The sequence below is a fragment of the Xiphophorus hellerii genome, chromosome 2 (assembly GCF_003331165.1).
Source record: "Xiphophorus hellerii strain 12219 chromosome 2, Xiphophorus_hellerii-4.1, whole genome shotgun sequence".
Taxonomy (NCBI): Eukaryota; Metazoa; Chordata; class Actinopteri; order Cyprinodontiformes; family Poeciliidae; genus Xiphophorus; species Xiphophorus hellerii.
Window position 1 is genome coordinate 22374528 of NC_045673.1, and position 27408 is coordinate 22401935.

The 27408-nt window shown below is 38.4% G+C and overlaps 1 protein-coding gene across 6 annotated transcripts in view; it reads left to right on the forward strand.

The window, feature by feature from the left end:
* cntn1a (contactin 1a) overlaps positions 1–27408 on the forward strand; it is a 76314-nt gene that overhangs the window by 24265 nt on the left and 24641 nt on the right. For 5 of the 6 annotated variants that reach the window (XM_032588542.1, XM_032588532.1, XM_032588498.1 and 2 more), the window contains 2 exons: positions 17782–17910; positions 19486–19524. In XM_032588542.1, the coding sequence (XP_032444433.1) occupies positions 17862–17910; positions 19486–19524 (88 nt within the window). In that variant the 5' untranslated portion in view covers positions 17782–17861. Of the gene's footprint in view, positions 1–1528; positions 1637–17781; positions 17911–19485; positions 19525–27408 lie in introns of those variants that run through there. The other variant, XM_032588508.1, reaches the window with a different exon arrangement.

The following is a 27408-nucleotide window of genomic DNA, read 5'->3' on the forward strand; positions in this document are numbered from 1 at the left end:
AGGGCACCTGTTGTTCTCCTCCCTTGTCCCTTTATTTTTCTGCCACTGCCGTTAATGCGGCTCGTACTGCTGCGTGCCCGCCCACAAAAGTATCAAAACGTGCTGCTTGATCCCGAGAAGGATGCTATTATTTTTATTGGGAATCAGAGTTACCATGGCAACGTAAATAGCGAAAAATGAGCGAAATTTCCAAATTCATCAATCACTCAACCAATGTTTGTCCTGTCGAAAGATTCATCCTCTCAAGCTGAATCATTGCAGCTCCTCCAGAGTTGCCGTTGTCCTCTGGACTGCTTTACTGATTTTTGTTTTGTTTTGCTTGTCAGTTTTTGTGCATCTCTTGGCAGGTTTGCAGTTGTGCGACACCCTGTGCTATTATGGTTCTTGATCTTCATGATGCTTTTTTATTTACAATCTTCCGAGGTCTTCGTAGATAAGCTAAATGAGTTTGTGGATTTTATTTAAGAGCATCAGAGTAAAGGTGGGCAGGAATCAAATGCCTGTCACAATTTTCAGAATTTTACTTACAAATCTAAAAACTATTCACACTACATTGTGTTGTTCTGTCACCCAGTTTCCTCATAAAATATTCTGAGGTTTGCGGGTTACAAAATGTGACTGGGACTGTACGGAGATCTTTAGTGAGTTGTTTGATCCAAAACAAGGGTGTTGTTGACTTGTGATTTTTAAATTCATACCATGCTCTTCTGAATGACATTGATATGCAACCAAACTACTCGCACAACCTGCTGTTCTAGCCCTTTTCGTTGCTTACCGTTTCACGATGGCTGGCAGATAAACGTCTGGACATCATTCAGCTCTAAATCAACAAATCCAGTTGGACAGGGCAGACAGCAGATGACAGAAAAAGATGGACCAGCTTCCTGAGGGGGGAAGGAGAAGATGCAGAAAGTCCAGTGAGACTCCAAACTCCCATTATCTATGCCTTGATGACTCCTCTGGTGCGGAAATCAATACGGCGTGACTGGCTCTGGGGGCACATGCCTCGGCAAGAGGATGACACCGTTTCCAAAATATCCATTGTGGGCGAAAGGATGGAAAATCAGTATAAAGAGAGATAACGGAAAAAGTAAGGGATATAACGAGTGACAGATATGTGCCACATTTTTCTATTTCAACTTCATCCTTTTTGTTTTTTCTGGCAGAGTTTATACTCCAATATTTCCAGCTGTGGAAACACAACTTTCATCCTTACTTGTTTTTTTTTTTTTTTAATGTGCAGCTCATTCCCATGTCAGTATCTTTGTGTCCTCCCAGGTCACTGCTGCTCTTTAAGTCAATATCTTATTATCACTCTTCATGTCTCTGTAAACACTCATGTGTCGCCCCCTCCCCCTCTTGCTGTTCCCATGCTTTCTTTCATCCTCCTGTTTCTTCTGCGTTTTGTGAGGTCACAGCTGGGAAGCCCTGTGATTTGACAGCCCCGTGTTTACATGAACTTGCATTAGTGTGTGCGCGTATGTGCAAACGTGACAGAAGGGCGCAGGATGCCATGGCAGAGGCTGCTAACAGTTTATCCTCAGGCACGCTCGTGTGGAGAGAAATGCAGCTGATCTGAACGCCGTCGACACAACGCTAAGGAGACTGCAGATGCTTGTGGGCGGGTTCACCTCAGGTTTGTAGGAGCTTTTGTTGGGCGGGCGTGTGTGTGTGTGCAGAGAGCAGCCAGAGTTGAGGGGAAAGTTGAGAAGTTTGCTTGCTGTTCTGCGGTTATTGTCGGCGTGTATGTTTGTGTGTTTCGCTCCACTCAGCCCTGCTGGCTCTGGGATTCTGTCCTCTTCAGAGAGAGAAGCTCATTATCTGTCCCAGAATGAAGCATCCTACCTAAAACTGCAGAGCTGCACATTCGGAGGAAGGATAAACCTACTGAAGCATTATGTGTGTCCAGCTGCAGCTGTGTAAATTGTTCGCTCTCAGAAAATGTCAAAATTGTATCGCAGTGTCTGTAATCAAATGACTCATCTCGAGTGAGCCTGCAAAAACTTGCTGCAAGTCTTGGCACAATTTTATTTTTTTTCTTGTGTTGGGTTGAGCTTTGAGATTCAGAAATTCAGGGATTTTAGCCTGGTTGAAAGCTCATTTAGACCCTTAGTTATGAATCACTGAAATCCATTTTAGAGAAAGACATTTTCACCACATTACCTAAGACACACAAAGGAAGCAGAAAAAAACAAAACAAACTCAAACAGAGCAATTTTACAGAGGCGAAGAATCTAAAGACAAAAATATATTGAAGTTGAATTTTAGAGATCGGCCAAGTCAAAGTCCTGAACATAATCCCGGTTTCTGAGCAAGAACCCAACATTCATGAAGGAAACCTATAAAACCTGATGGCTGAAAGTGTTCTGTATGAAGCAATGTGCAGCTGACCAACTAAAGTTTATTTAGATGATGTTTCTAGTGGAATAAATGATTGGGGGTTGCTGATATCTAAGCTTCAATAACTTAGATGTCTGATTTGTGCATGTTGGATGAAGGATTTTCAAACTTCCTTTGCCAAGGCAGAGTCGTGCCTTCCAGCCTGTTTAACAGTGAAGCCAGTGTGATATGAATGGATGAATGTACCTGCCTCTCTTACCAGCAGTGGTATTGTGACAAAGTGAATGTGATTGTTAATGTCAGCAACTCGCCCAGCCAACTTTCTGAAGCGTCAGTTGTTACTGACCTTCCATTAACATGGACTTCAGAACCAGAACGATGAATATACGTACATCATACGATTCAGGAGCGTTTAATGCTCTTAACTGTTTGGCAAACAGGAAGAGTTTTCTCAGAACTGCTTAGCTGTAATAAGAGCGATATTCCACAACCACGGGACTATTTTGTTTTCGTAAAAAGTTTAATGACAGTTGCTAAACCTGAAACTACTTGGCTATTGATTTGTTGAATTATTTTCACTTGACCGCATAATTACACATTTGGAGTAAGTGGAATCGGGGAAAATAGAATAGAATAGAAGTACTTTATTTATCCCAGCAGGGAAATTACTTTAAAACTTTAAAAGGGAAAAAAACTTTAAACGGATTTCTCAGGGACGCGCTTGTGAATGGAAGGAAGTCGGCATTTGTGAGAGACTGAGAGGAATATGGAGATGTCCGTCTCTTACGACCAACAAACAACTTAATCACCATGCCTTTCTTGAGATAGCATCATTTCACACTCGTCTGGGCACAGCAACATTTCTGCTCGGCTGTTTTCACAGAGACTTAAAATCTAATTACTCTAAACACTCAAATGATCATTGAAGCAGATTTGCATTGTGATGCGTTTTGAAGAATGATACAACAAACTGTGATATGTCCAGCCTTAAAGCCTTCATCCCCCCACACTCCTGTCTTTGCGCTAATCATTTGCCATGTTGTTCAGCCAGCTGTGCAGAGGTTGGAGACGAACAAGGCTTTGTACTCTCCCTTCCCCCTTTATGTGGCCCTTCAGGGTTTTCTGTAACCACACTCGGCCTCCAGATGGACATCACGTCTCCAACCCACCTCACAATGTATGCAACAGCAGTATCTAGATTGATATTGAATATTTTGTTGCCACACATTGCTAATAGTTAGTGAAATTGGTGAAAAATTACCTGTAATTTTGTCTGTTATCTTTTCTTTTTGCACCTCTTTTCTAAAAACAAGTCTCCCAACGGGAGCTAAATGCCGTTCAGGGTGCCTGCTTTTACCGAAACCTCTCAGCACAGCCCACATGAATATGCACACAAGAGCTCTTTTGGGCGCCTTGGGTGCAATTTGGTCTCTTCTCTTAAGTCAAACCCTCGGCTCATTGTGCCTCTGCTCTCTTCAGCTGACTCACTGAGCAGTAATAAAAGGCTGAAGGAACAATCGGCTCGACACTATCAAGAGCCATTTACTCTTCTCTTAATCAACGCATTTCAAGAAAGTTTTTTCTTTATATACTTTTATTTGGAAAAACAAAAGAAAGCAAAAGGAAAAACATGTTATTTATATAAAATGACGCAAATGTTAATGAAAGGTAAAAGAAGGAGGAATGAAGCCGTTTTTGTAAGTGTTACTCATAAACATGAGTCACTGGGTGCTTTTTATGTTCCTCATTTTTTATGCATCCAGCCACCTTATTATGCTGCTGATGTGGAGAATCGTATCAAGCATGATCAAAGCGAACAGAAACCGTGAGTTTGGCAGGTTTGAGAAGGCAACAGCACAAATCAGAAATTAGACGAGACACTGACGGCATCACCAGAGCTACTTCCTGCTTCTTATGTGGAATTAGTTTGGAGTAATTTGCTAAGTTGTCTGCATGATCAGTCATCTGCCGATTATAATGAGCAGAAAAAAAAAAAAAAAACCTCAAGAAAACTGATTTTTAAATTACTATTCTATTCCTAATTTCACTCCTCAGTCACAATTAGAATACTATTAGTCTATTGAACTAAAAAACATGAAGACACAAGAAACATGTCTTTTGCATTAAGTGGTTGGCAGCCTTTCCAAAGGAAGTAGTTGACTGAAAGACCTGTTTTTAAATTAATAAAAAAACAAAAAACATCTTCAGCTTTGATATGTTGGAGCTTCAGCTGAAGCGTCTTCTCTTTCTTTGGGAAAACAGTTTTTTTTTTTGTTTGTTTGTTTTACTTTTCATCAAATACGGCTGATTAAGACGCACCCACAATTACAAACATGTAAACAGAGGTCAGACTGACCATAGTGTAACTGTACTGCAGCTCTTACTTCAGATTAAAACGAGAGATCTAAGTTTTTACTTGAGGATTAGAGGAGTTGTGCTGAGTCTGAAATCCTGAATACCTCAGGAAGAAGTAAAATGAAAAATAAAGCCAGTTATTCTCTCATGCTCTATCCTTACACGCTTTGACCCGCTACTTGCTGTTAGCTTCCTGAGCGTTTGCTTTGGTTTTGATTAGCCAGGAAGCTCATAGTCTATGAATAACAGCAGAGTGCCTGATAAAAGGGATAATTTTCTACTTCTTTGCATAATTCTGCTGCCTGCTTGATCTAAGTTGAAGCCATCAGATTAGATTTGTTCCCGAGCACCAACTGCAAATCTCTTGACCTCATCCATTAGCCTAAATGACTCAAAGGTTAAGTGCGGACATTTGGAGGCGGCTGTTTTTATTGAGTACGTCCTGGCATCAGTCCAGTCTTTACTTCCTCACAAAAATGCTCTTCCCGTAACCTCTTAATGTCTGCTGATATTATTTGAAATCACTTTGTGGTGAATGACCAATGACTCTAAATCCTCACCTAAAAATGTTGTTATTAACTTCTCACATTCTGTCGGTTTTACATGATGTAATCAGGCGTCATCGGTGTATCAAGGCCAGTTAGGATTCCTGTCTTCCATGGTTGCAATGACAATTAGAAAAGAGCTGTGAACTTCACTGTCTTATTATACATCCAGATCTTACTTACTTCCCCCGTCCTCAATCTGTGCTGCACCTATTCAGCATCTTCTTTGTTTCTGCAGCCCAGAGGCTCCCAAACAGAGTGGAAGCCTCCTGCATCTGATTCCCTGCCATAGACTCAGTAACACCCCCCCCCCCCCCCCCAAAAAAAAACCAAACACCTTTCACCTGGGAATAACTGAATAAAATCATATTTTGCTGTTTACTCCTGGGTAACTCATGCTGAGAAGCTTTACGCATGCCGTCCTCCGTACTCCTTGTTTTCCGCTGTTCTCATCCTCTTGCATGTGGAGAAAGTGCTGCACGACTTGACGAACTTTTCAGGGAGCTGCAGTGTTTACTGTAAGTTTAACAGCAGCCTTTCTCCAAGCCTGGATATGGGCCAAAGCTGACGTCAATTCAGACCCAGTCTGAGGAAAATACAGATGGAAAAACTTGGAGGAGACAGCCAAGTGAGAAGAGACCTGAATGTAAAGCAGCACACTTGTATAAAACTGGTCGTTTTGATATTCAGGGAAGTTCAGCTTATGAACAGTCCGGTTTAGTTTTGTGCGCAAATTATCTATTTGAACCGGAAGAAAGACAATTGGTGACAAGATATCTCACACGAGTCATGGTGTAAAATTATGGAACAAGTTAAATGAGGAGTTAAAAGAAAGTCAAAATTTAACACAATTTAAAAGGAAATATAAGGAGGTTATTTTTGCAAGATATAGAAATATGGGTGAGAGTTAGCACCAATGTGTATATGTAAATTGAGGCCAACGCTTATGAGTGTGTGTGGGTATGGAGGTATGGATGCATGTATTTAGACATATGTAAATCCAGATAAAATTGAAAATTAATAAAGCTAGTTTTTAAAATTTATTATTTAATAATGAGAGTCCATCTGAAAATATTACATGAGTATGTGGGGTAGGAGTTCATAAATTTCTTACTTCTTCCTACTCCTTTTCGAACATGTTCAGATTATTGTGGTTGCAAAAATATGTGTCTTTTGCAGTCCTTGTTCATGTGTCTGATTTTATACTTCTATCATGTTCGATATAAATAAATTAAGAAATTAATTAATGATAATAGAGGATGAGACCTAATGTTTGACTTATTGCTTTCTGTGCAAATTCCTCCTTTGGCAAAAATCCTTAGCAGATCTTTAGCATCTTTAGCAGACTTTAGCCATGCACTGAGTGAGATACCTCCTCAGAAATGAACAATAAAGCCACATGTGTTTTAGGCAAACTGATATAGCAGCGCGAAACATAAAAACGCAAAAAAGCCCAAGCAGCAACCCCTTCCAATAACCCCTTGTTATTGACGGATTGCCAATAACAAGGCAATCCGTGTGAAATTCTAGGTAACATCTGACGGTTGTTAATTTCAAGGGAATTGCTTCTTAATTTTGAACAAATATGTCTTCTACTATTTTAGTTCAAGCAAGCTCAGAGACAACTGAATGATTTTTTTAATACCCTTGCATTAAATATTCTTTTGTATTTTAGAGTGCGAGAAATTCAGCCTGCTTAAACAACTCTTGTACAACGATACCATATTATGCTTCTTATCAATGGAGGAACTCTGCTGGACAGAAGGTTTTTATGCAACATAAGCCCTCTTTGCAGAAATAAGGGTGATGACGATATAGCTGATAATATGGGCTTAAGTCTAGGATGAAGGGGAGAGATGGTGAGAGTGGAGAAACCGTGTATGTGCCCCCCGTGTTTTCAATTTGGTTGGGGGTGTCCCTGGGTGTGTGTGTGTATGAGTAGGACAGAAGGATTTAAGAGATTAAACCTCGGCCACAGCGAGACGACCCCTCTCTGGGGCATTCCCACTGCAGGGAGGCTCGCTTACTGGTGTCCTATTTGCATGGCTCCCTGTCCTGCTCAGGGAATTGGCCTTTTTCCTTTCCCATCGTCCCTCCCTCCTGCTTTGCACCTTGAGAGATTGCTCCCATCCAGCAGCACGGCTTTTTTTTCTTAGGCAGACAATAGAGAGGAGTATTTAGGACACTTGGCAGGGTCGGCGTATTGGAGGGGATGGAGGACACGGGCCGCTAAGGGCCTTTGCATGGTTTCCACGTCCATCTGCGCGAGACCGCCGGGACTTTGCCGATGCAAATTCACTTTAGCTGTTTTGGGTCAGGACCTCACAAGAGTCTCTATTTGGTGATGACGAAGAAAAACTCTGATGATACATAGAGTCTTGCTGGACTATTCACACCCTCAATCTTTTTTTTGGAAGAATCACAAGGAACACAGCAGACAGGTCACGGATAAAGCTTTGGAGAGGTTTTAAACAAAGTTTGGTTGTCAAACAAAAATCTTAAGCTTTTAAAAACCAAACGAAATGTGTTCAATTTGTTAAATCATAAACAAAAGTTAATAAATTTAGAATATTACATCAGACCAATAGGAAAACATTTAGAATGGCAAAAAACACACTTAATGCCTGATTAAAAGCTGTTATTTTGATTAACTCTGCATAATTGATTGAATATGACCCTATAATCTGGTTCTACAAAGTATTGACTCTGGGGTCCGAACATTAATTTGTGATTTTCAGATTTTTATTTGAAAAAGCTATCAAAGACTTTGGCTAATTTCCATTTCTCTCTTGTTGCTCAGCCAAGAATATCCATCAAAAACATATTGTGTCACAATTCTTGTGTGTTTAGATTTAGATTTTTGTTTGTATGTGATCATTTCTGTGGAGGGTTTCTTATCTTTCATAGTTTTTTGTAATATTATGCAAATGTCCCTATTTATTGGTTTTGAAGGTGTTGCCATAGTAGTTCGTACCTTTATATTTTGTTTCTTAACTTATTCTTGTGTTATGTTTCTTGTATATTTGTGTTTTTTTCTCTTAAACTATTGTCTATTGGCTTCCCATTTTGAATTCTTGATTCCTTGAGTCCCAGTTCGATTCCTTTTGTAATAAATAGTCTCTCTGCCTCAGTTTTTCTGCTTCCTCCCTGCCATAGCTGTATCACATTTGTCACTTTCCACCCCTGCCTGATTATTTAGGCTCCTGATTTGTCATTCTTCTTGGCTGGATTCTCCTGTTTCATGCTCCACGCTCCTTGTTTACGCTGAGAAAAGACCTGGAAGTCTTCTTTTTATTAAACTTCCTAATATGCATCTTTCGAGGTGGCTGTTTGCGTCTTGGCTCTGCTTCAACCAAGTTCACTGGAGTTTGTAATGTGACAAAGTGCGAATAAGCTAAATTGAATTTGTTGTTTTCCAGGACGTTTTTGGACTCAATTAGTAATAAACGGTGCAAATTAGGACCATAACAAATCCTATTTCATAGTATCATCCTTAAAAACACAAACAACAATTTTGCTTTTTTTTTTATTCTGGCTTTCTCTTTATTGACCCCTTCATATTCAGCACACAAAGTCTGCTAGAACTAATACGATTGGTCAATAATAACCTTGATATTTACCTCTTATTTTTCACATTTAGTTGGTCAAAATAGTTCATGTTTGCATTAATGAATATAACAGTCTTCATGTTTCAAAGTGAAGTCGTGCCACACTCATTTTTTGTCTTATTACTAGAAAATTTGGTCTGGTTAATCTGTGATGTAGGACTTATACACTCTAATCTAGTAAGGAGGATAAAGAGAAAAGCCATTAAACCTTTCAATTAAATGCATACCGTTGTTGCTACCCAACAAAGCGTGGTGCATAAATAACATAGATTGTCTATCTAAAACCTGACTGTGTGTAAAATCTGTGGTTATTGATTGTTGTTTTTTCTTTGCGTGTGTGTAAATCTAGCTGCGTTAATTGGATCCCTTCAGCTTCCTGTTTCGTCAGTGCAGCTTTGCCTTTAAGAGTGAGCTGAACTCTGTCGTCTAGTAATAACTGATTTATGGGAGTTTACCGTAATGGTTATTGAGGACCGTGACATAAAGGTTTCAAAGCATGTTATTGGTTTTTCTGAAGAAACATCTTCCTTAAAGTCTTTTATTAGCCAGATGTGAAAGGATGTCATTACGCAGAGCCCTCTTCTCCTGATTGAGAGCAAGTTTTTTTTTTCCAGACCTTTGACCTTTATGATACAATAGATCATACCTAATGTGACACACTTTAAATAGCTTGACGCACATGTGGCGCATTTTGCTGAGCAGGATCATGTGGGTAAGTGTAAATCAGTCTTCCCTTCCTGCGCTGTGATAGAATAAAAAGGGTTTCTCCTGTGAAAAATGATTATTACCTGCAGGAGAAATTGTGTAGCGTTTGCAAAATGAAATGAAAGCTTTCCAGATCACCTCACATTTATTTATGTGCGGTACTCTTTTTCGGAATGTGGGAATTTGAAAATTGAAGAAATATTTCAAATATTCTTACTTGATGAATTGGGTACCCCTCTTGTCGGTTTGCTTAGTTAGAAAAGCTGACATATTTTTTGATTTAATAATTGTCTTTAATTTTAAGGCTGGATGTCCTTGTTTTGTTTCTTAGTTTTAGAAAGTGGAGAGAAAAAAAGCAAGTGATATTGACATAGACAGTTAATTATTGCAGAGTTTATTGTTGTAATTTAAAAAAAGAATTTTCACTATAGCAATAAACCAATGTTTTTAAATTTTTTTTGCAAAGCCCCCAAAAATGTGTGGCTGGAATCGGTACATTTTCTGTTTAACTACGTTTCCACTGTGGAGTTTATTAGAGCATGGAGTTATCATAGTACAAAACATTCCCCACCAATATTAAGAAAAAATATTTTCACTTTATACCATTTTTAATAAGAGCATATACTGTAGGTATTTCTAATAAAGACCAGAAAAATATAACAAATTCAAGTGTAACTTTGTTTTCATTACATTAATTAGTGCTAATGTTCCTTATATTCAGGTGTAGAACTAATTGGGAAAACGATGTGAGCAAAAAAACGGTCAATACAAAAGCTTCCCTGCTGTGTATTGCTGATAAGTTTGCATAAATGTTTTAGTGTGATTAGTCTATACTACCGGTAACTACTGGTTCTGACTAGTTTCTGCTGCTGCTGTCAGCCACAGTCTGGGTCCACCCTTTAAGACCATTTACCTGCTTTTGAGTTAGCCATGTTAGCTGCTAATTCCTTTACTACTTATGGAAAGGTAATTCATGGGGCTATTGCTAATCATTTTAGTAGAAGCCTCTACTAATCAGAGCATCAGCATCTAAATAAACTGAGTTAAGTGCAATTATTATGTGATGTAATCTTTTCACTAAGTTGATTTATTGTGGCTCCCTAGCCATCTTGTTGCTTGCCAAGAAAAAGGTTACGGCAATAACAATTTTTCAGAATGAGTGCTTGGCATCAAGCTTTTACGCTCGGTTACAGACACCGCCTGGTTTAAAGCTTAATGACATGCATGCAGAGGACCCAGCTTTGCTGTTCATGGACTGAATGACTGAGGTCATTGATATTCAAACCAGCTGAGGGTAGTGAAGCATTGTGGCCCTGGGTGGCATGGCGATAACAGCAGGGGTTTGGATAAATAGCTTATTTTAGTGTAGCTCCTTCTAGCAGGTGAAATGCAGAGAAAATGAGGCAGAAGGAAGTAGGAGGAGGAGGAGGAGATGGGCGAACCACTGAGCAATAACTGGGTGGTTTTGAGAATGATTACATCATGAATAACATTGATTTTGAAGCAGTGGGGAATATTTGCAGTAGATGTAATATCTTTTAGTTGAGACAGTCGCGCTACTAAATCCTTCAACATATCGAAACAAATCAGGGGCTGTGTTAGTAATCATATCCTGTGTGCTGCAATATCAGAGAGGTATGTACTTACAGCTGCATATGTAGTTTAGTAACTCATGTATCAAGCATGATTTGTGTATGAATTACAGGGAGCAAGAAAAACAAAAATCTATATTTCAGTTTGTAATACATATTGCAGAACTGCATGTTTTTACTCCCATTCCTGCTGCTTTCTTAACTGGAAAAGAACGTTTTAAATCACTAATGCTCACCATGCTGTTACTATTCATCATGATATAACTTAAAACCTTAAAGTTACTGCAGTGTAAAGGTGCGTTATTTAAAATTAAACTGACTTTCTCCAACATGAAGAACAAGGAAGAGCTGTAGAGATCCACAGCTCAGGATGGACGTTTAGCTGTGGGCTTTACGAACCTGAACGTCATGGTACAATGCAAAGAGAAAAGCCGTTTAGAAGCAACAGCAAACTTAGAAGAAGGTACTCGGATCACATAAAACCAAAATGTAACTTTTATGCATACATATAATCTTCACATCGTCCCTAAACACACTATCCACACATTAACAACTGGTAGTGGGAGCATCATGCTGTTGGAAAGCTTTACTTCAACATGCAGTCGAAGCTCCAATAGACTGATTTAGACCAAATAATATCTTAACTGATATGTGAAACTTTTAAAGGAAAAAAATCTGACTTTGTGTATGTAAGGATAATAACACGCCTATCGTCTTGAAATACATATTTTTATATGTTTTAATATGATATCTTTTGGACACACAATGCCATTTAAGGCAAACCTAATTTCTGATGGCATCTAAATAACATACAAGTACCTTTAGTGATCTATACAGGCAAGGTCTCTAATGTAATAAAATGTTTTTGCTGCAAGAAAAAAAAATAGCTGGTTAGTTTAGGTCATTTTCTTTTTTTCTGAACTGCTCAACAATTTCCTGTCTATGCAGCTCAGATTATTTTTCAAATGTTGTGTCTGTCCTGGTTTTAATGCTTTGTTCACTGTCCAATAGGCTAAGGTAACTGATGTGCATATCTTGTTCTTTACTGAATCACAGTGTTTTGGGAGATAAACATTACTTCCTGTAGAGTGTTTAGTCTTATTTCCCCTGGATACAGATCATCTTGGCTGCATGTTTCAGAGCAGGGAGTTCAAGTGACTAGCAGGCTGAGTGTGGCCTTTTTTGAAGCTTAAGATCAATAGTTTTTGCCATAAATAATTAATTATTTGTGGGAAAATAGGATTGATTCAGCATCAGTAAGGAATCCATCACAGCTAGTGTCTCATTCTGGAACATATGTACTCATATCAAGTGTATGAGGTCATGTTGGGTGAAATGGGTTTTTTTTCTCCCTCTGTCTCCATTTAGCAAAACAATGGGACAAAATACATTTCTCAGTAATTTTGACATTTTTGAATGAGAATATACTGGAAACTAATAAGCTGTCATTCTCTTTAACATTGATGAAATCACTGTTTCTCCAAACAGATCATGTCAGACTGAATATAGCTCTGTTTCATCTTAATTTCATCTTAGTCAATGCTGTTCTTTATCTTTGCTTCCAGTATGTTTGTCTAATGACATTGTCGGCTGAAATCTAAAAATAGATAATGTAATTTTATGGGCAGGCCCTATAGTCTGCAATGTCCTCCCTGTTTCAGTAACGCATGGCTCTGTATAATGCTGCTTGTAGCGCTAATTCAGTTTAAAAAGAAATTTCACATTGACCAGTTGTCCCAGTTACCTGCTTTCCTAGTTACCAGAGGAAGTAGGTAACCAGGGAAATGCATGTCTGGTGTTTTTTCTGAGAAAAAGATTAGAGGATCAATAATGCTCACAATAAGTAAATTAGAGCCTGGGGCCTGCCACAAAGCTGAACACAAAGACATGGAGCAGGGTTTGTTTTTGGACTTTAGCTGACTGCAATGATGAGGGAAAATAGGAAGGTTTGATTATTGACGTGCTGATGCAAGATGAAAGTATATTAAAGAAATTATTTGCATTCAGACACAAAAGAGCATCATGGAAATAATTAAATTGTTTAATCAAATACCAATATGCTCACGATCAGTAAAGTGTATTTTTCATTTAGTAATGAGACTTTTAAATCATGCATTTTTTTAAATGTAAGAATTTTTAATTGCTGAATTTTAATTGCTTGATTACCGAATGTCTCTATTACATCACATGGGCCACCTCTTCTTGCTTCTTTTTTTTTTCCAAGCTTTTTTTTAAATTATAATCCTAAGTTTTAGTGCACATGGGCTTTATGTCTGCCCTTTGTCCTTAATCCTGTTCATGCATCTAAAAGCATAGTTGTGAAAACAATGCTTTTATATCTTTGCTCTCTGAGTCTCTGCTTCAAACCAGGGGCTCCAATGTCATAGAAGGATGGAGAAAGAGATGAATTGATGGATTGAGTTTTCCTCCATAGTACGAAGCCCCAAATCTAATCTGTCATGGATTTAAAGTTCTTGATTTGCCGTCTTGTCTCCAAATCTCACCTGTAGTCATGACATATACAGTAGATGAGGAAAGCAACAATTTATAATGTTTTTTTATCTCCCAAAACTAAAGCTTCTTCTTATATTGTTCATTTTGAAATAGGCCACAACAAAAGTCACTTTTTTTTTGGACTCCTTGTGAGGTGGATGAAGTGGAAGGGGGGATGGTGTGGTTAGATTGACATTTTGGCAATATTTTCAAATCCAGACCCCTTATATTTCAGAATGATTAAAAAAACCAATTTCTAGCCACTTAGTTATGCTGTTCCCACCGGGACGAACACCGGAAGGCCTTTAGGAAACTTGTAGTCATAAAACAATCACTAATGACACTATCGATCCTCAGACTGCAGTTAAATTGTAAAATTAGCTCCCAAAGGCTTCTTCTGTCGGTAACACGTACAAAGCTTTCAGAGCAGTGAGGCTGAGCTTTGAAAGTGACGTAAGGACACAGAAGAACATTAAAATTCAGGGGGCAAAGCAAAGCTCAGGGTACATAGCCTGACAAAACCTTTGCTAAAATCAAGCTAACAGCAGTAATAGCTCTGCCGTCATCATGGGTATGATTTATGAAGAGAAGAAATGGCCTTGTTGAAGGGCTTTCATGTCCAGGGCCTGTAATACCTGGTGATAGATGGAGTATTTCCATCCCAGGCATTCAGGCCACTAAGTTAGCACGGAGGAAGTGCAAGGCGGCATTAATACTGATTATATAGACCTGCTATTTACTGGCCTGATGTGTTATCACTTATCAATCCAGTGACCATTCTTAATGGCATAGATGGGATTGATTCCTTCAACGCTCCAAGACTTTAATGGCGCTTCTTTTGTTTGCCCATAATTTCTTTAGAGTGGGGCCATTTAGGATTCACGAGAGACAGAAATAATAGCTACAGTGAGGCTATTTTTAAGTAGATGACCAGCTCACCATTGGCAGTCTTTCTACATCCATAGCATGTTTTTCTTCTTCAGATTAAAATGAGTTTTTGCATAGTATCATTGCTGGCTACAAAAGCGTCCCCCACCCCTGCAGCCACCAAACTGCTGCTTTTGAAAGGTTGGTTGCTAAGATACAGCCCCTCGTAGAGATGAAATCCCCACTGTATGGCTGTCTTACAGCTGTACAGCTTAGCCGTTACTCTATGTTCAGCATGGCGGACCCGTGGTGTGGGTTACGGTGTGTCTGCCTGTGTGCAGCTTATGCTGCAGTTCTTCTGCTGGTGTTATGCAAACTGCCAATTACACGTGCTCCCCTTCTTGTAATCTATTGTTGGCAAAATGACTCTATTTTTCCTGAGAGCTCTGAGATCTCACTCCTTCTGTCACACCTCTAAATCTCTCCCAGCTGACGCCTCAAAGGCGCTCATGGAGAATCAATAGTTTTTGCCTCATGTTCAATTACACTCCAATCAGGAGTCGCCAATCCAGCGTGAGCGGGGGGAACGAATGGACAGGTGCGGCGTTACTGATCTGATGCTCAGCGCTCAGAAACCAGAAAATAGCTAAATGTGAGTCTGACAACAGGCTGGTGAGAAAAATAGATGTTCAGATTGGGGTTTCTGACACAGACAGAAATCGCACCACAAACGAGAAAGCCGAGATGGAGTCGTTAAGGTTTGGAAAACGCATCTGCGTTGACTCTCAGGCTTTCATTTTCTGGTTAATTTCCCCTGAGATTTTGTTAAGAGGATGTTGGGTTGAAAAAAAAGTTCATGAATATGACTTTAAAGTTTTGGTCTGTCTGCCAGGTACCTTTTGCACCTCTGCTGCTGAAGCAGTAGAGATTATTATTTCAGTCTAAATATCTATATCTGAGCTTTAATTATATATCTTTCAGAAATTAGCTTTTTTAAAGCAAGCAGTCTGCCCTAATGCATTCAGTTTTACAGTTAATGTTGTTAATGCACCATGAAAAACTGTTATTCATTTTCTTGCTCTTCTGTTTTATCATTTCAATGAACTATTCAATTCTCACCGTATACATTTGATTAAAAAAAAACCCCCATAGTTTCACTGTGTTAGAATATTAACATGAAGGCAGAAAACAAAAATGCATGCAGCGGACCCAAAATTATTCTGCCACAGACGTGGCCGATTAAGATTTTACATTATTTTTATTCAATCAAGAAGTTTGTTTCTGATAGGAAATGAGATTGAAATATCCAAAAAGATAATAATGCAATGTAATAAGTGAATCAGTTATATAAAAACAATTTTCTATCTCTTTTCACTTAAATATTACAAACGGCGTGTCAAATCAGTCATACCATTTTAAGTAATCACGAAAAAATGTTTTTATTGACATCACAGCAATCAAATCCTTCTTCTTAGAATAGCTGAGTAGGTTTTTCTAATTTTCCACTGGTATGACAATGTATGTTTCACATTTCTTTGAGGTTGGAAGGTCTCCTTACCATCACCCTAATGATTAGGGTGATGGAGATGGAATCTGTGGAGAAAGTTAAAGAAAACGATCGTTTTCTTTAACTTTCTCCACAGATTCTCTATAAGATTCAAGTCAGGACTCTGGCTAGATAAGTCCAAATCTTTACTGCCATTTTAAGACAGAGAACAAATATTAGTAAAATTGAAAAATGATTAAAACCTAGATTTGTTATAAATAGTTTTGGACTTAGTTGTGGCATGATTTAAGTGATTTCATTTAAAAGACTAAAGTAAACGTTAGTTGAATTGTTGCTAAAATAACATTAAATATTCATTATGTTACCTAAATCATCTATGTATTGTTGCTTAGAGTTTGATACGTAGATTACAAATAAATGTACTCTATATTAGTTTTTGTTTTCAAATGCTTAGTGTGTAGTGTCTTACTTTAGCTCAATATCATGGCTGTCCATATATTAAGAAAAGGAAAATCTGTCAGATTTGTCTTTCTTGTGAGGAAAAGTGTAGGAGGCTTCTTTCAGTCAGCTATCCAGCAGTCAGCAGAGATGGTTTGAGTGAAAGTGGTGCTAAGCCCAGAAAACCTTTGGTACACTAGGCACTTTTTAATGTCATTTCAATAAAAGGACTTTCACAGAAAAATGTAGCACTTCTGAGACCCTCTGAAACCTGTGCACTGGTCACACGCTAAAGCCTACTTCAAACTGAAACAGCGTTTTGTTTCCAAACTGAGCTGCTGGGAGTGAGTGAGAGATTGTGCTATCATCTTTGGAAATGTAATTGTGCCCAGTCTGGGAATGTTCAACCAATTAGCCAAAAGTCAGTCATCAAACGTCAATCCATCACGAGACTGTGCCTTTGAGGCCGACAGGAAGCAGAGGCGTGTGTGTGCTAATGTGTGCCGAGAGACAGAGATTGGCTGCTGAAGCTTGATGAAAGATGCTGTTTGGTCCTGATATCATCCCCTGTCACAATGGTGGGCAAGTGATGGATGGATGGATGATAAATATAAAGGAAATACAGTTCATTGAATGTCTTCTAACTGTAGCGTAAGCATAGTCAGGAACTCCCAGCTTTTGAATTCTGTTTCTACTGCAAGGATAAATGGTCTAATATTAAGTCCACTATTCTTTTTTTAGCTTCATACTTTTCTTTTTTGCTATGAAAAACTGGAGCATGGCTCGTCAAAAGCCTGTATAAATGACACTGAATGCTTTCCTATAATTTGAGCAGAGGAAGATCACACAGTTCAAGGGTAATACAGACTCTGCAAGAACAGAGAAATGTGGTTTTCTCTCTCTCTCTCTCTCCTGGGGGTCCGAGAGCAAAATGACATCATTCTGTTCTTGCAGCTTGTTCCTGACACATATTCTGGGCAGTAGGGTTTTGTGTGGTGTCTGAAAGAAGAAAGTGGGTGAGAGAGACATATGAAGACTTCCCAGGAATCCTACACTCGAGTTCTTGGGAAGTATGAAATGTCCTGCATGTCTGCAGCTCTGGAAGAGAAAACATATTTGTTCTTGTGGAATATCTCCTGGCCTTTATTGGTGAACTGGTTAAAAAAAAAAAACTTTTACTAAGCAGCTAGCTAGTAAGATTTCTTTTCTTTTCAAAGCCCAATAGATTTTTCCCAAGAAAAAACAGCAAAGGCTATTAACTAAAGGTTCTTCTGCAGAGACTTTCTTAGAGGACTAAACAGTCTTTCTTTCTGTTTTCTTATCTCATTTAGGAAAACCAGGGGGTCCTGCTCATGTTTCATCCACCAGGTTTCTAGCTGTGACCCCACCAGGTGGTTCTCGCTTCAACACCATGCTGCACCTCGCCCTGCTCCTTCATCTCCTGGCCTTCTCGCTCGCAGGTTTCTATCAAAATTAAGTTTCAGGGGAAAAGCAATAAAAATAAATCACAGAAAAAGTAAAAAAAAACAAAACAAAGTGCTATAATGATCAAGCTTTTTTTGGGAAATTGAATTCTAAGTTTCTATTTGCTGTTGGCCATAATTAAAATCATAGGCAATAAACACATCGTTCTGTCTGTTATTGAGCTACCTAAAGTTTTTAATTTCTGAGATGATTTTTACTTTCTGAGTTGTCTCGTCTCAGAGATGGTCATTGAAATTGCAGCTATGAATTTGGCTTTGACGAGACGTAGAAATATGATGCCTAGATCAGAAGAAGTTTTCACAGTTATAGTTGCCTCTTTAAATGCTTTCGAGAAAGATGTAGAATTTTAAAGTATTTTGCTTATTTAGCTTCAGCTTGCTTTTTGCCCGTATCCCATCAAGTCAAAACATCCAACAACCAGCCATCTATTTGACCAAAAAAGAAAAAACATAGTGTCCTTCAGCAACTCCGCAAACAGGCTTATGAACGACTCTGTCAACAAAGCATGAAAATCCAACAGGTGGCTTGGATAGTCGCATACTTTTTTCTTCACAGCTGTCAGTTTATCCCTGAGCTGAAGATTGGGGAAGACAAAGTGTGAACAAGCAGCTGAAAAAGTGTTTGGTTTAGAAAATGAGATGCGGGGGAGGGGGATATGAATCAGGGAATAATTTGAGCTGCGTGGAAACGAGGAAAATCTGATGTTAATGAAACAGAAAAGTTACTTTTTTTTAAAGTTATGCTGTCATTTTTTTTGGTCAGTTTAAGGTAAATAAACATTCAATGGGTGACTAAGGAAGAATAAATAAAAAAAGCTTGAAATGTCCAAATTAGCGAGATTGATTATATTCCCACTCCATAAGTAATTCACAATAATTTTAGACTTATTTCACATGAAACAATAAAAGACAAACATGTGAATCTTCAAGATTTGGCTCTTGTTTCTCTTGATTTTTAATCATGACTTTAAGGCAGCACACTTCTTTTATATTTCTGATTACAATATAAAGACAGTGCATTCTTCACTTCTTTTACATTTTTAGGAACTTAAAAAAAAATCACTGCTGCAGTAAGAAAGACAGCAGTCAGTCAGCTCACTCTGGTCTTCACTTTAGCGAGGGGACATCGGCTTGACATGTTTGTTTAGCCGCAGCATATACAAAGTGTGATGTGACATTAACGCTATGACAGCTTGGGAAATGTCAAGCTCACTCTACACTACAGCCACAATATAAGGAGTGTGCATGTTTTCTGCGTTTGGTCCTTGGGAATAATTACTCTGCAACCTATTTGTGGTGCAACTCGCAGTAGCAGTCTTTAACATCACTCATCTTCCACAAAAGACAGAAACATTATAAATTGTATTTTTAATTTATGGTTTACAAATTTAATATTGTGTAGGTGGTTGGGAAGTTCTTAAGCCAAATGTACAGTATATGTATTTGTATCATTTTAAGCGTCGTTCTTTTATAAATGTAAAAGATCGGAGTCTTCTGCTATAACAGTGCAGAATATTGATTTGATGATTAACATTGAATTCTCTGCTGCAGATTCATCAGAGCAAGGGACTGTACTGGACCCTTTGGAAGGTAAGACTAATAATGCTCCTCGCAATTTGCACTTTAATCTACTTCTAATCGTACCGTATATTTTTTTTTAATTGTCATGCTAATTAAGGTCTGTGGTGTCTAAAATATGACTCTTTTAGTGTTCTTCTTTCTGTGGGAAGATGCCGAGATATCCACTCACCTGTGAATGATCTTTCTTACTGTGGAGTGATAAACTTTAAATTGTTTGGAAAAAGACAACAGTTTTTTTTTTTCCTCTACTGTCAATGCTGGTATTACTTCCTCTTGGCATTGTGTTGCACACACCCGTCATGTTCAGAGTAACAAACCACTAAAACTCCTGCTTTAGTACTAAAAGTCACTTCCTTAGATAACCAGTTGTCTACCAGCACTTTACTGCTTTCCCCCCTGTTAGATCCTAAGGCAGCACCCAGGATGTATTTATAGTCAGGAACAGTTCCCTTTTACCATGAATAAATTACCGTACATGCAGCCATTCCTTTCAACAATCAACAGACTGTTTTTTGTTTTTTTTTTCATTCGAAGCCTAGTGAATTATTTCTAGTAAACAGACTTCACTCTTCCCTACTGTTCATATGCAGAGAGGATTCACACACCCTAAAATCCTAAAACAATTTTGGTTTTCAAGATTTATGTTTAGCCAAAAAATGATTTCCAATGTCATTTCCTCTCACCTTAATACCTGGAAGACAATAAAACATGTCTCTTAAAAAGTTAGTAAGCTGAGTAGCAACCAACTATCATCCAATCTTTTATTTAATAAAAGAAATCTTCATAAAAAAGTTTTAAAGACAATGTTAGTGTGTTTATAACATAAACTAGAACCCTTCTCACTTTGTTGTCTGTTTTAGTAGCGTAAGTAAACATATATGAGAATAGCACTGCCTTACTATGAATTGGATTTATAAACAAGTCACAATATATAAAGAAACAGAATTACAGTGTTATACCTTATTGGCATTCCTACTCCCTCATTTCAAATAACCATGAAGAAAAACAGCTGCATTTTGAGGTTTTCTTCCGCTGGGTTTACCAGTTTTAAAGAAAGCACAGGGCTGGAGTCTCCTCATGTTTTCTGTGATGAGGTGGCCTTGGAAGAAGCCGTTATTTATAGTGAAGCCTCTGGGTGTTGACAGAGCTCCTCTTTAAGTGTATTATAGGTAATAATTGTTTAGCTCCAAGCATTATTCCTGTAGTTCTTGCATTAAAACCGGATATTTAAAAGAAAAAGCTTCAAATTTTGCTTGTTTATGTTCCTCATCATAGAATACTCTTTGAAACCAAGACTAGAAATATGTAAACTACTTATAGAGTTTATCACCACAGGGGATTAATAATTACAAACCCAGCAGAGGATATAGCTACACTGATAGCTAACAACATAACTGGATAATGGTATTTTGTGGCTACATTGACTGCCCAGTATTAGGAGGATGTGCTTAATAAAGTGGCTGAGGATTGTATGTTTATGATAGAATAATGAAAGAAAATATATTCATACAGTGCTATGACGTATGCAATATTTTTACGATGACAGTTGTTTCAGCGTTCAGATGATGAATCTCGTCGATATACTGTAATAATCCACAGCACTGAAGATATCACCACATTTGAAACTAATTGAAAACAATTATTGCTGTTATTGTTCTGTGTTTGTGTGCAGATAATATTCTTCAAACAGGCAATATAATGGCCACAAACATGCTTTATCAAGACAATCTCATCTGAAAGAAACCACAGTTGTCTCAGTTGCCCAGAGACAGCACCAACTCTGTCTGTGGGCAAGACAGAATTGGTGCTGTCTTGCCCAACTCTGTTGAAGTTTATGAAGTTAACTTCAACAGAGCACGGACAAGGAAGGAGGTTGCGGTCATTAAAATACTTCACGACAGCTTATTTAATTATGATTATATCTTAGACCATGCTAAGTTATTTGATGTTAAATATATTCAGCAAGCCACAAATATGGCAGCGGTTCGGCCATGTAAAAGCCAAATGAGTAAACAACCTGCTGTGGTCTCAGACTGACTCATTTGAGCTCGCTATGTTGCAAGCTGCACTCTGTGGAGGTTGCTGTGGCTACTTGAGGAATAACTGCGACTGGGCAAGAGATGGGCCAAAAATAACACTTATTGATTTTCCTCAAATTAACAGAAGAAATGTGTAAAAATAAAATAACTAAATAAAATTTGCAGGAGCATGTCAGAAATCAATTGCATTCTGTAAATATGTACTTTAACTCCAAGATGTATCATCTCATTTTACATTGTTAAGTTATTTTGTGTATTATTAAATGGGTATATCCATACAATTTCCAGCCTCAGTATGCATTACTTTTTCTGAAAAAAGAACAAAATGAATGCAATGTCATCAGGCTGAACTGGACGGTGTCAGGATCTGTGTTTTCTGTGTTCATTTAGAGTTTTTTGTGTCCTTGCGTCTCTTCGTTGTCCTGTCCTCCCCTTGATTGTTCCCAGGTGTGTCTCGTTCTGTCATTACCCTCCCATGTATTTAACTCCACCTGTGTTCCTTGTTCCTCGTCGGGTCCTCGTCAATGTTACGTCAATGTCCAGTCTAGTCGTCGTCAATGTTAGCGTCTATGTCTAGTCTATTCGTTGTCAGTGTGTCCTTGTGCCTGCTGCTCGTTGTTTGGACTGTGCTGTTCGTTGTTGGATTTATTTATAATTAAAATCATCATATTCATCTTACCTGGGTCCGCTGCCTCTGCCTCACCACCAACACCACACCGCTTCATGACAGACGGAGAAAATAAGTTGAGTTGTTGCCTGGGAACAAGCTAAGATCCTGGATGTAGGCTAATTAGTTGATGGGATGAATGATTGTCCTCTTTGATGGTCTTCTTTGTTGCCTGCTCAACCCCCACATTCATTTCTTTTTCCTTTACCAGGAAGCATTGGTTGTGTTTTTCCTTTGTAGAACAAAATAAATATGATGCTTGGGATCTATTTTTGAATCATATCTCACTTTGACAGGCAGTAGCTTTGGGCTTTTAAAGTTCCTGAGCCGTGGATGATCTCTGTGAGGTCTCGGTCAGATTTCCTAGGGTGCACCAAGCATACATTGTGATTACAAGTGAGCATCAGATTCTCCCAACGGTTCTGACGAGGCAGAAAAAATTTGCGTTGAGATCGCTATAGTTCATGATTGTGTTGCCAGGGTGTATGAGTCGTGGGTGCTGCGTGGAGTCAGCTGGTTGTCACGGCATTAGCTTATCTGTGCTGTCTTGCCCATGGTCAGATATGAGGCTTAGTCATTCTAGATATATATCACTGCTACTATTGCTACATTTGGCTGGACTTTCTCAAAGTAATATACTAGAATCACTTTGGTGCCATATTTGTACTGGATACAACAAAATTTATTTCACAAAAACATAAATAAGCTATTCTCTTCCTGCTTTCCACCCAAAAAATTGGATTGGTATTTTCTGTGCCATCTGTGGTACACGTCTCCAAATTGTGCAAATCTAAAATGTATTTGTTTGGCATTGTATTTGTGCTGAGGAGGGATTCGGAAGATAAAAATCAGGGAAAAGGAGAGAGGATGTCACTATGTGAAAATATCAGATGAGTATTTATTTGGTGCATGGCAGAGCACTTAAGTCATGCTCTGCATTATGATACATTTGTGTTAAAACCTTAACCTTTAATTCTGCTAAGCTGTGTAATATTTTTTTTTTCCTGTAACTGAAACTGATGGTGGAGGTTCAGAAACCTCCCACAGGAAAATTACACAGATTATCATAAAACATTTTACTGACTCGTGCCTGATTTCTGAAGACACAAGGAGTTTTGGCTCTTTTACTATACAAAAGTGAAAATCCATTGAGGACACTGATGTGGTTTTAGTTGTCAATGAATCATTTTATGCAAACTGATGCAGCATATTTGCACAGGAGTTGTGGTATGTTATGAGGCAGGTTATCACGCAGACAGTACAACATACAGAGCCCTTCCTTAATATCAATAATACTAACCACAAAGCAGAATATTTCACACTATGATAGACTATTATTATCATAATCCATTGTGGACTGTTTATCGCAATAAACAGTCCACAAATACATATAGCTACATGTTTTTGAAATTACAGTGATGCAGTGACTGACTGGGTTTTCTTAACCAAAGCAAATAGGTTTCAGTAGATTTAGTACAAGTAGAATTATTAATTGTTATATAAACAGAATAATAAAGTGGATCATCCCTACAGAGACAATTTTGGTTTGTTATTATGCCTCATTACATGGCTCAGGGGTATGTGGGTAATTATTACTACATTGTGTCTGTTTTGCCTCAAGGACACAATATGCTATCTGTCCCACTTGGACTCTCAGTTGGTCATGCAAAAAAAAAAAAAAAGAAATCATGCACAGATGTGAGAAATCACCCTCTGCACATAGAACGAATTAAAATTTAATTCACCAGAGAATTACACTGCTGTGGGATTTTAATAATCATGATTCCATGGGGATATTAAAACAAACCATGTGAACAAACAAATTTAGAAAGACACTTGACAATTAAACAAAGACATACTAAAATATTCAATAATAATGAATGTATGCTGCGTTAGTACTCAATGTCACTATGGAAAAAACCCTCTGAAAATAAACAAGTGCTGTATAAACTTCAATGCCATTGAGCTGCACAGGGCCGCCTGTGTTTGATAAAGAAGTATGTCCACTTCCAGCCGGCCCTGGTGACACACATTACACATTTGTTTTGCAGTTGTGGCATTCTCTGCTAGAGAGACTGTCCGGCTTCCTTTCTTTTTCTGTTAGGGGGACTCACAGTTGACTATTGTGTAATAATTACTCGCCTGTTAAGAAAGTCAAAGCCAAGTATCCACAGGCAAGAAACGCCAAAATAGGGAACAGAGGAAATCTTTGATGCATGGTAAAAAAAGAGAAACGAAGACTCAGAGATTAGAGAAAAATAGGGTGATTGAAAGAGCTGTTGAAAAGAGATTTTCTCTGTTTTGTGGAAAGCTCTATTTTAGGAAGTAGAGTGGGAGGTTTTGAGAAAAAGAGTAGGATGATTTGAGATGTGTATATGCAATCCTGCAAATGCTTCTGGGAAGCCGCATTGAGCACTGTGATTCTTTAAGCTAAAGGTTAAAACTTGTTCCTATTTCCTAAGATAAATGTCTTTATGTGCTATGTGATTTCATGCTGTAGCGCATGCATTTTAGATTTTACACTGAGTGCAACATATTAACGTGTTGTTGAATCTTAATATCATGTGAGACCGCAGTATGTTTTTCAAATGAGTCGTCAAAGTTGGACTGTAAGACGTATCAAAATTGGGGTTTAAAATAGAGACTAAGTAAATCAAGGAACATAAAACCCGTCAAACATCCAGTGACCAGTAACAGGGTGGGAACTGAAGCAATCAAGGAGCAAGCGACCTGCTGAACAGACTGATTACTAGAGTGGCAGCAGGTGAAAAAAATGGAACAGAACATGTGAAGGGCCAGGGACGGATCAGGAAGGCTGCAGGAAAACTAGGTACTATGACAATGTCCACAACTTTATTACACTATCTTGCTTGCATGTTTATTTTTGTGAATAGTGCATTTCATTTCAAAGAAGTGAAATGCATATTTAATTGTCATTATCTTGTCACAGAATTATGTTTAAATGGTAAATGGACTGAACCTATATAGCGCTTTTCCGATCATTTTGACCACTCAAAGCGTTTTACACTAGAGTCACATTCACCCATTCGTACTCACAAACGCTCACACATTTATACACAGATATGCAGATCGGTAGGCAATTTGGGGTTAAGTGCCTTGCCCAGGGGCACACCGACATGGGGCAGGAGGAAGCTGGAATTGAACTTACAACCTTCCGAACACAAGACAGAGCCACAATTTTGTTTATTTTTATGATGGCCGCTGTTGCATATGTGTATACATGTGCATTTGGAACACAGAGCATCTGTAGAGCACAGTATAAAATTAAATAATGTTGTTGTTGGTTCCTTTGTACGATATTTGCATCAAACTCGAATAAGTTGATACTTTGACTAGGCCACATTAAACGGTATTTATTTAAATTCCCTGTAGCTATTTACAGGTGGACTTGCTGTTGTGTTTTGTGTCATTGTCCTGCAGCATAACCCATCTGTGCGTTGATGGCTGCTAGTGGCAGCTTGTGATTTTCTGATATGTCACTTACTTTGATTCTCATATGCTATTGAGTTCTTCAGTTTAGGGCATGATCGTGTTGCCTTTTGCAGTCATTTTGTTCTGTGGTTCTTATGACCCACTGTTCTACACGTTGTATGCACTTCCCTGTTGCCAATTTCCTGGCGTAAACAAATTGCTGATGACTGGGATTTACAGCACTCAGCTTGAAAAACAATGTTTTAGTTTACTTCATGTACAGTTTCTTTGGAAGTGATTACCTGATTAGGTCAGGTAATCATGCCTACTGTCTAGTGAAATTGAACCAAAAAATAATTTTCAATGCTAATTCAGTGGGCACTTTTGTTTTCACACATGGACAGGTTGGTTCGGATAGTTTTTTTTGTTGTTTATTTTCCTCCATTATTTAAGTCATCGTTTGAAAGCTGCTTTATGGTTTTACTCTTCCTATCATTCTATTGCTGTAGTGTTGACATCGCAAGTGGAGAAAGTGACACACTTTTGATGGAGAACAACAAGAGTAAAGAGATCTTGGAGGGAAATTAGTTTTGGAACGCTGTTGATTGGATCTAACAAGCTTGGGTGATAAAGAAATAACAGGGTGAAGACTGGAAGAGTTGGAGACTCCCTCGAGCTTATAGGGAAAGTAAAACAAACTGGAGATAACGTTAAAGGCCCTATGTGTGTCTCCAGGCAGTATATGTGGCCTGCTTTAACACCCTCGCCACCATCTGTCACATCCCACGTAACATGGAGAAGTCGCGAACGGCACCAGAGCTCATTACATTTCAACTGCTACTTCAACATTTTACCAAAGACCACCAATGCCATCAGGCTGTCTAACATTTATAATTTATATTTATGTGTTAAGAATTTATTCCACATTTTATATGGTTTCAGCTTAAGTCAACAGAAAATAGGGTCACAGTAGTCTCTTTGCTCTTCAGTGAGAGCTTTCAGTTTTTCCTTGCTCGCACTTCTTTCTACTCCCTTGCTCCCCAAACACAGATTCTCACCTAATTTTAATCTTATCAACCGCTCAACGGCCCATTTTTAGCATTTTTTAATTTCGCTCACAGCCAGCAGTAATTCGGAGTCCTTGGGATTTCCATCAATGTCAAGCGCTCTTATGTGGCAGGCTGCCGTAGTGTTTGAGTGGAAGTTGATCCCGTCTTTCAATGTCTTTACGCGGACCGCCTGCTTGGCTGTTCAGAGTGTAACAAACTTCTTAATGTGACTGTCGATGTGTCCTCGTGCTTTTTAGGCTTATTAGATTTTCAAGACCTTGAGCCCCTGACATCCAAGGCAGAAAAAGTAATTTAAATTGTAGATGTGCACCTAGACAGCCGGTTTCAGAGATTACTCTACATGCACGTCAAGAGCCAACACACGTTGGGCTATAGCAATATGTGCATGATTCTTCTCATGACTTGTCTTTAAATCCCTGCTCTTGTGATAGTTTATTTTACTATGATACTCTGATAACCTTACAAAAAACCCAATCCTACCAGTTGCTCTGAGAACTCTTCTGACAAGTAAACAGTGTTATTTAAGCTCAATATCTGCACACTGGTTGCGCTAAGTTTGTGAGGAAACGTTTCAGAACAAAGAATTGATTTAGATCAAGAGAATCTCACCAGAAAGGTGAAAAGTTTAAGCTGCAATGATGTGGTTCAATGTACTGCATTGAATATAAATAAAAACAATGCTTGT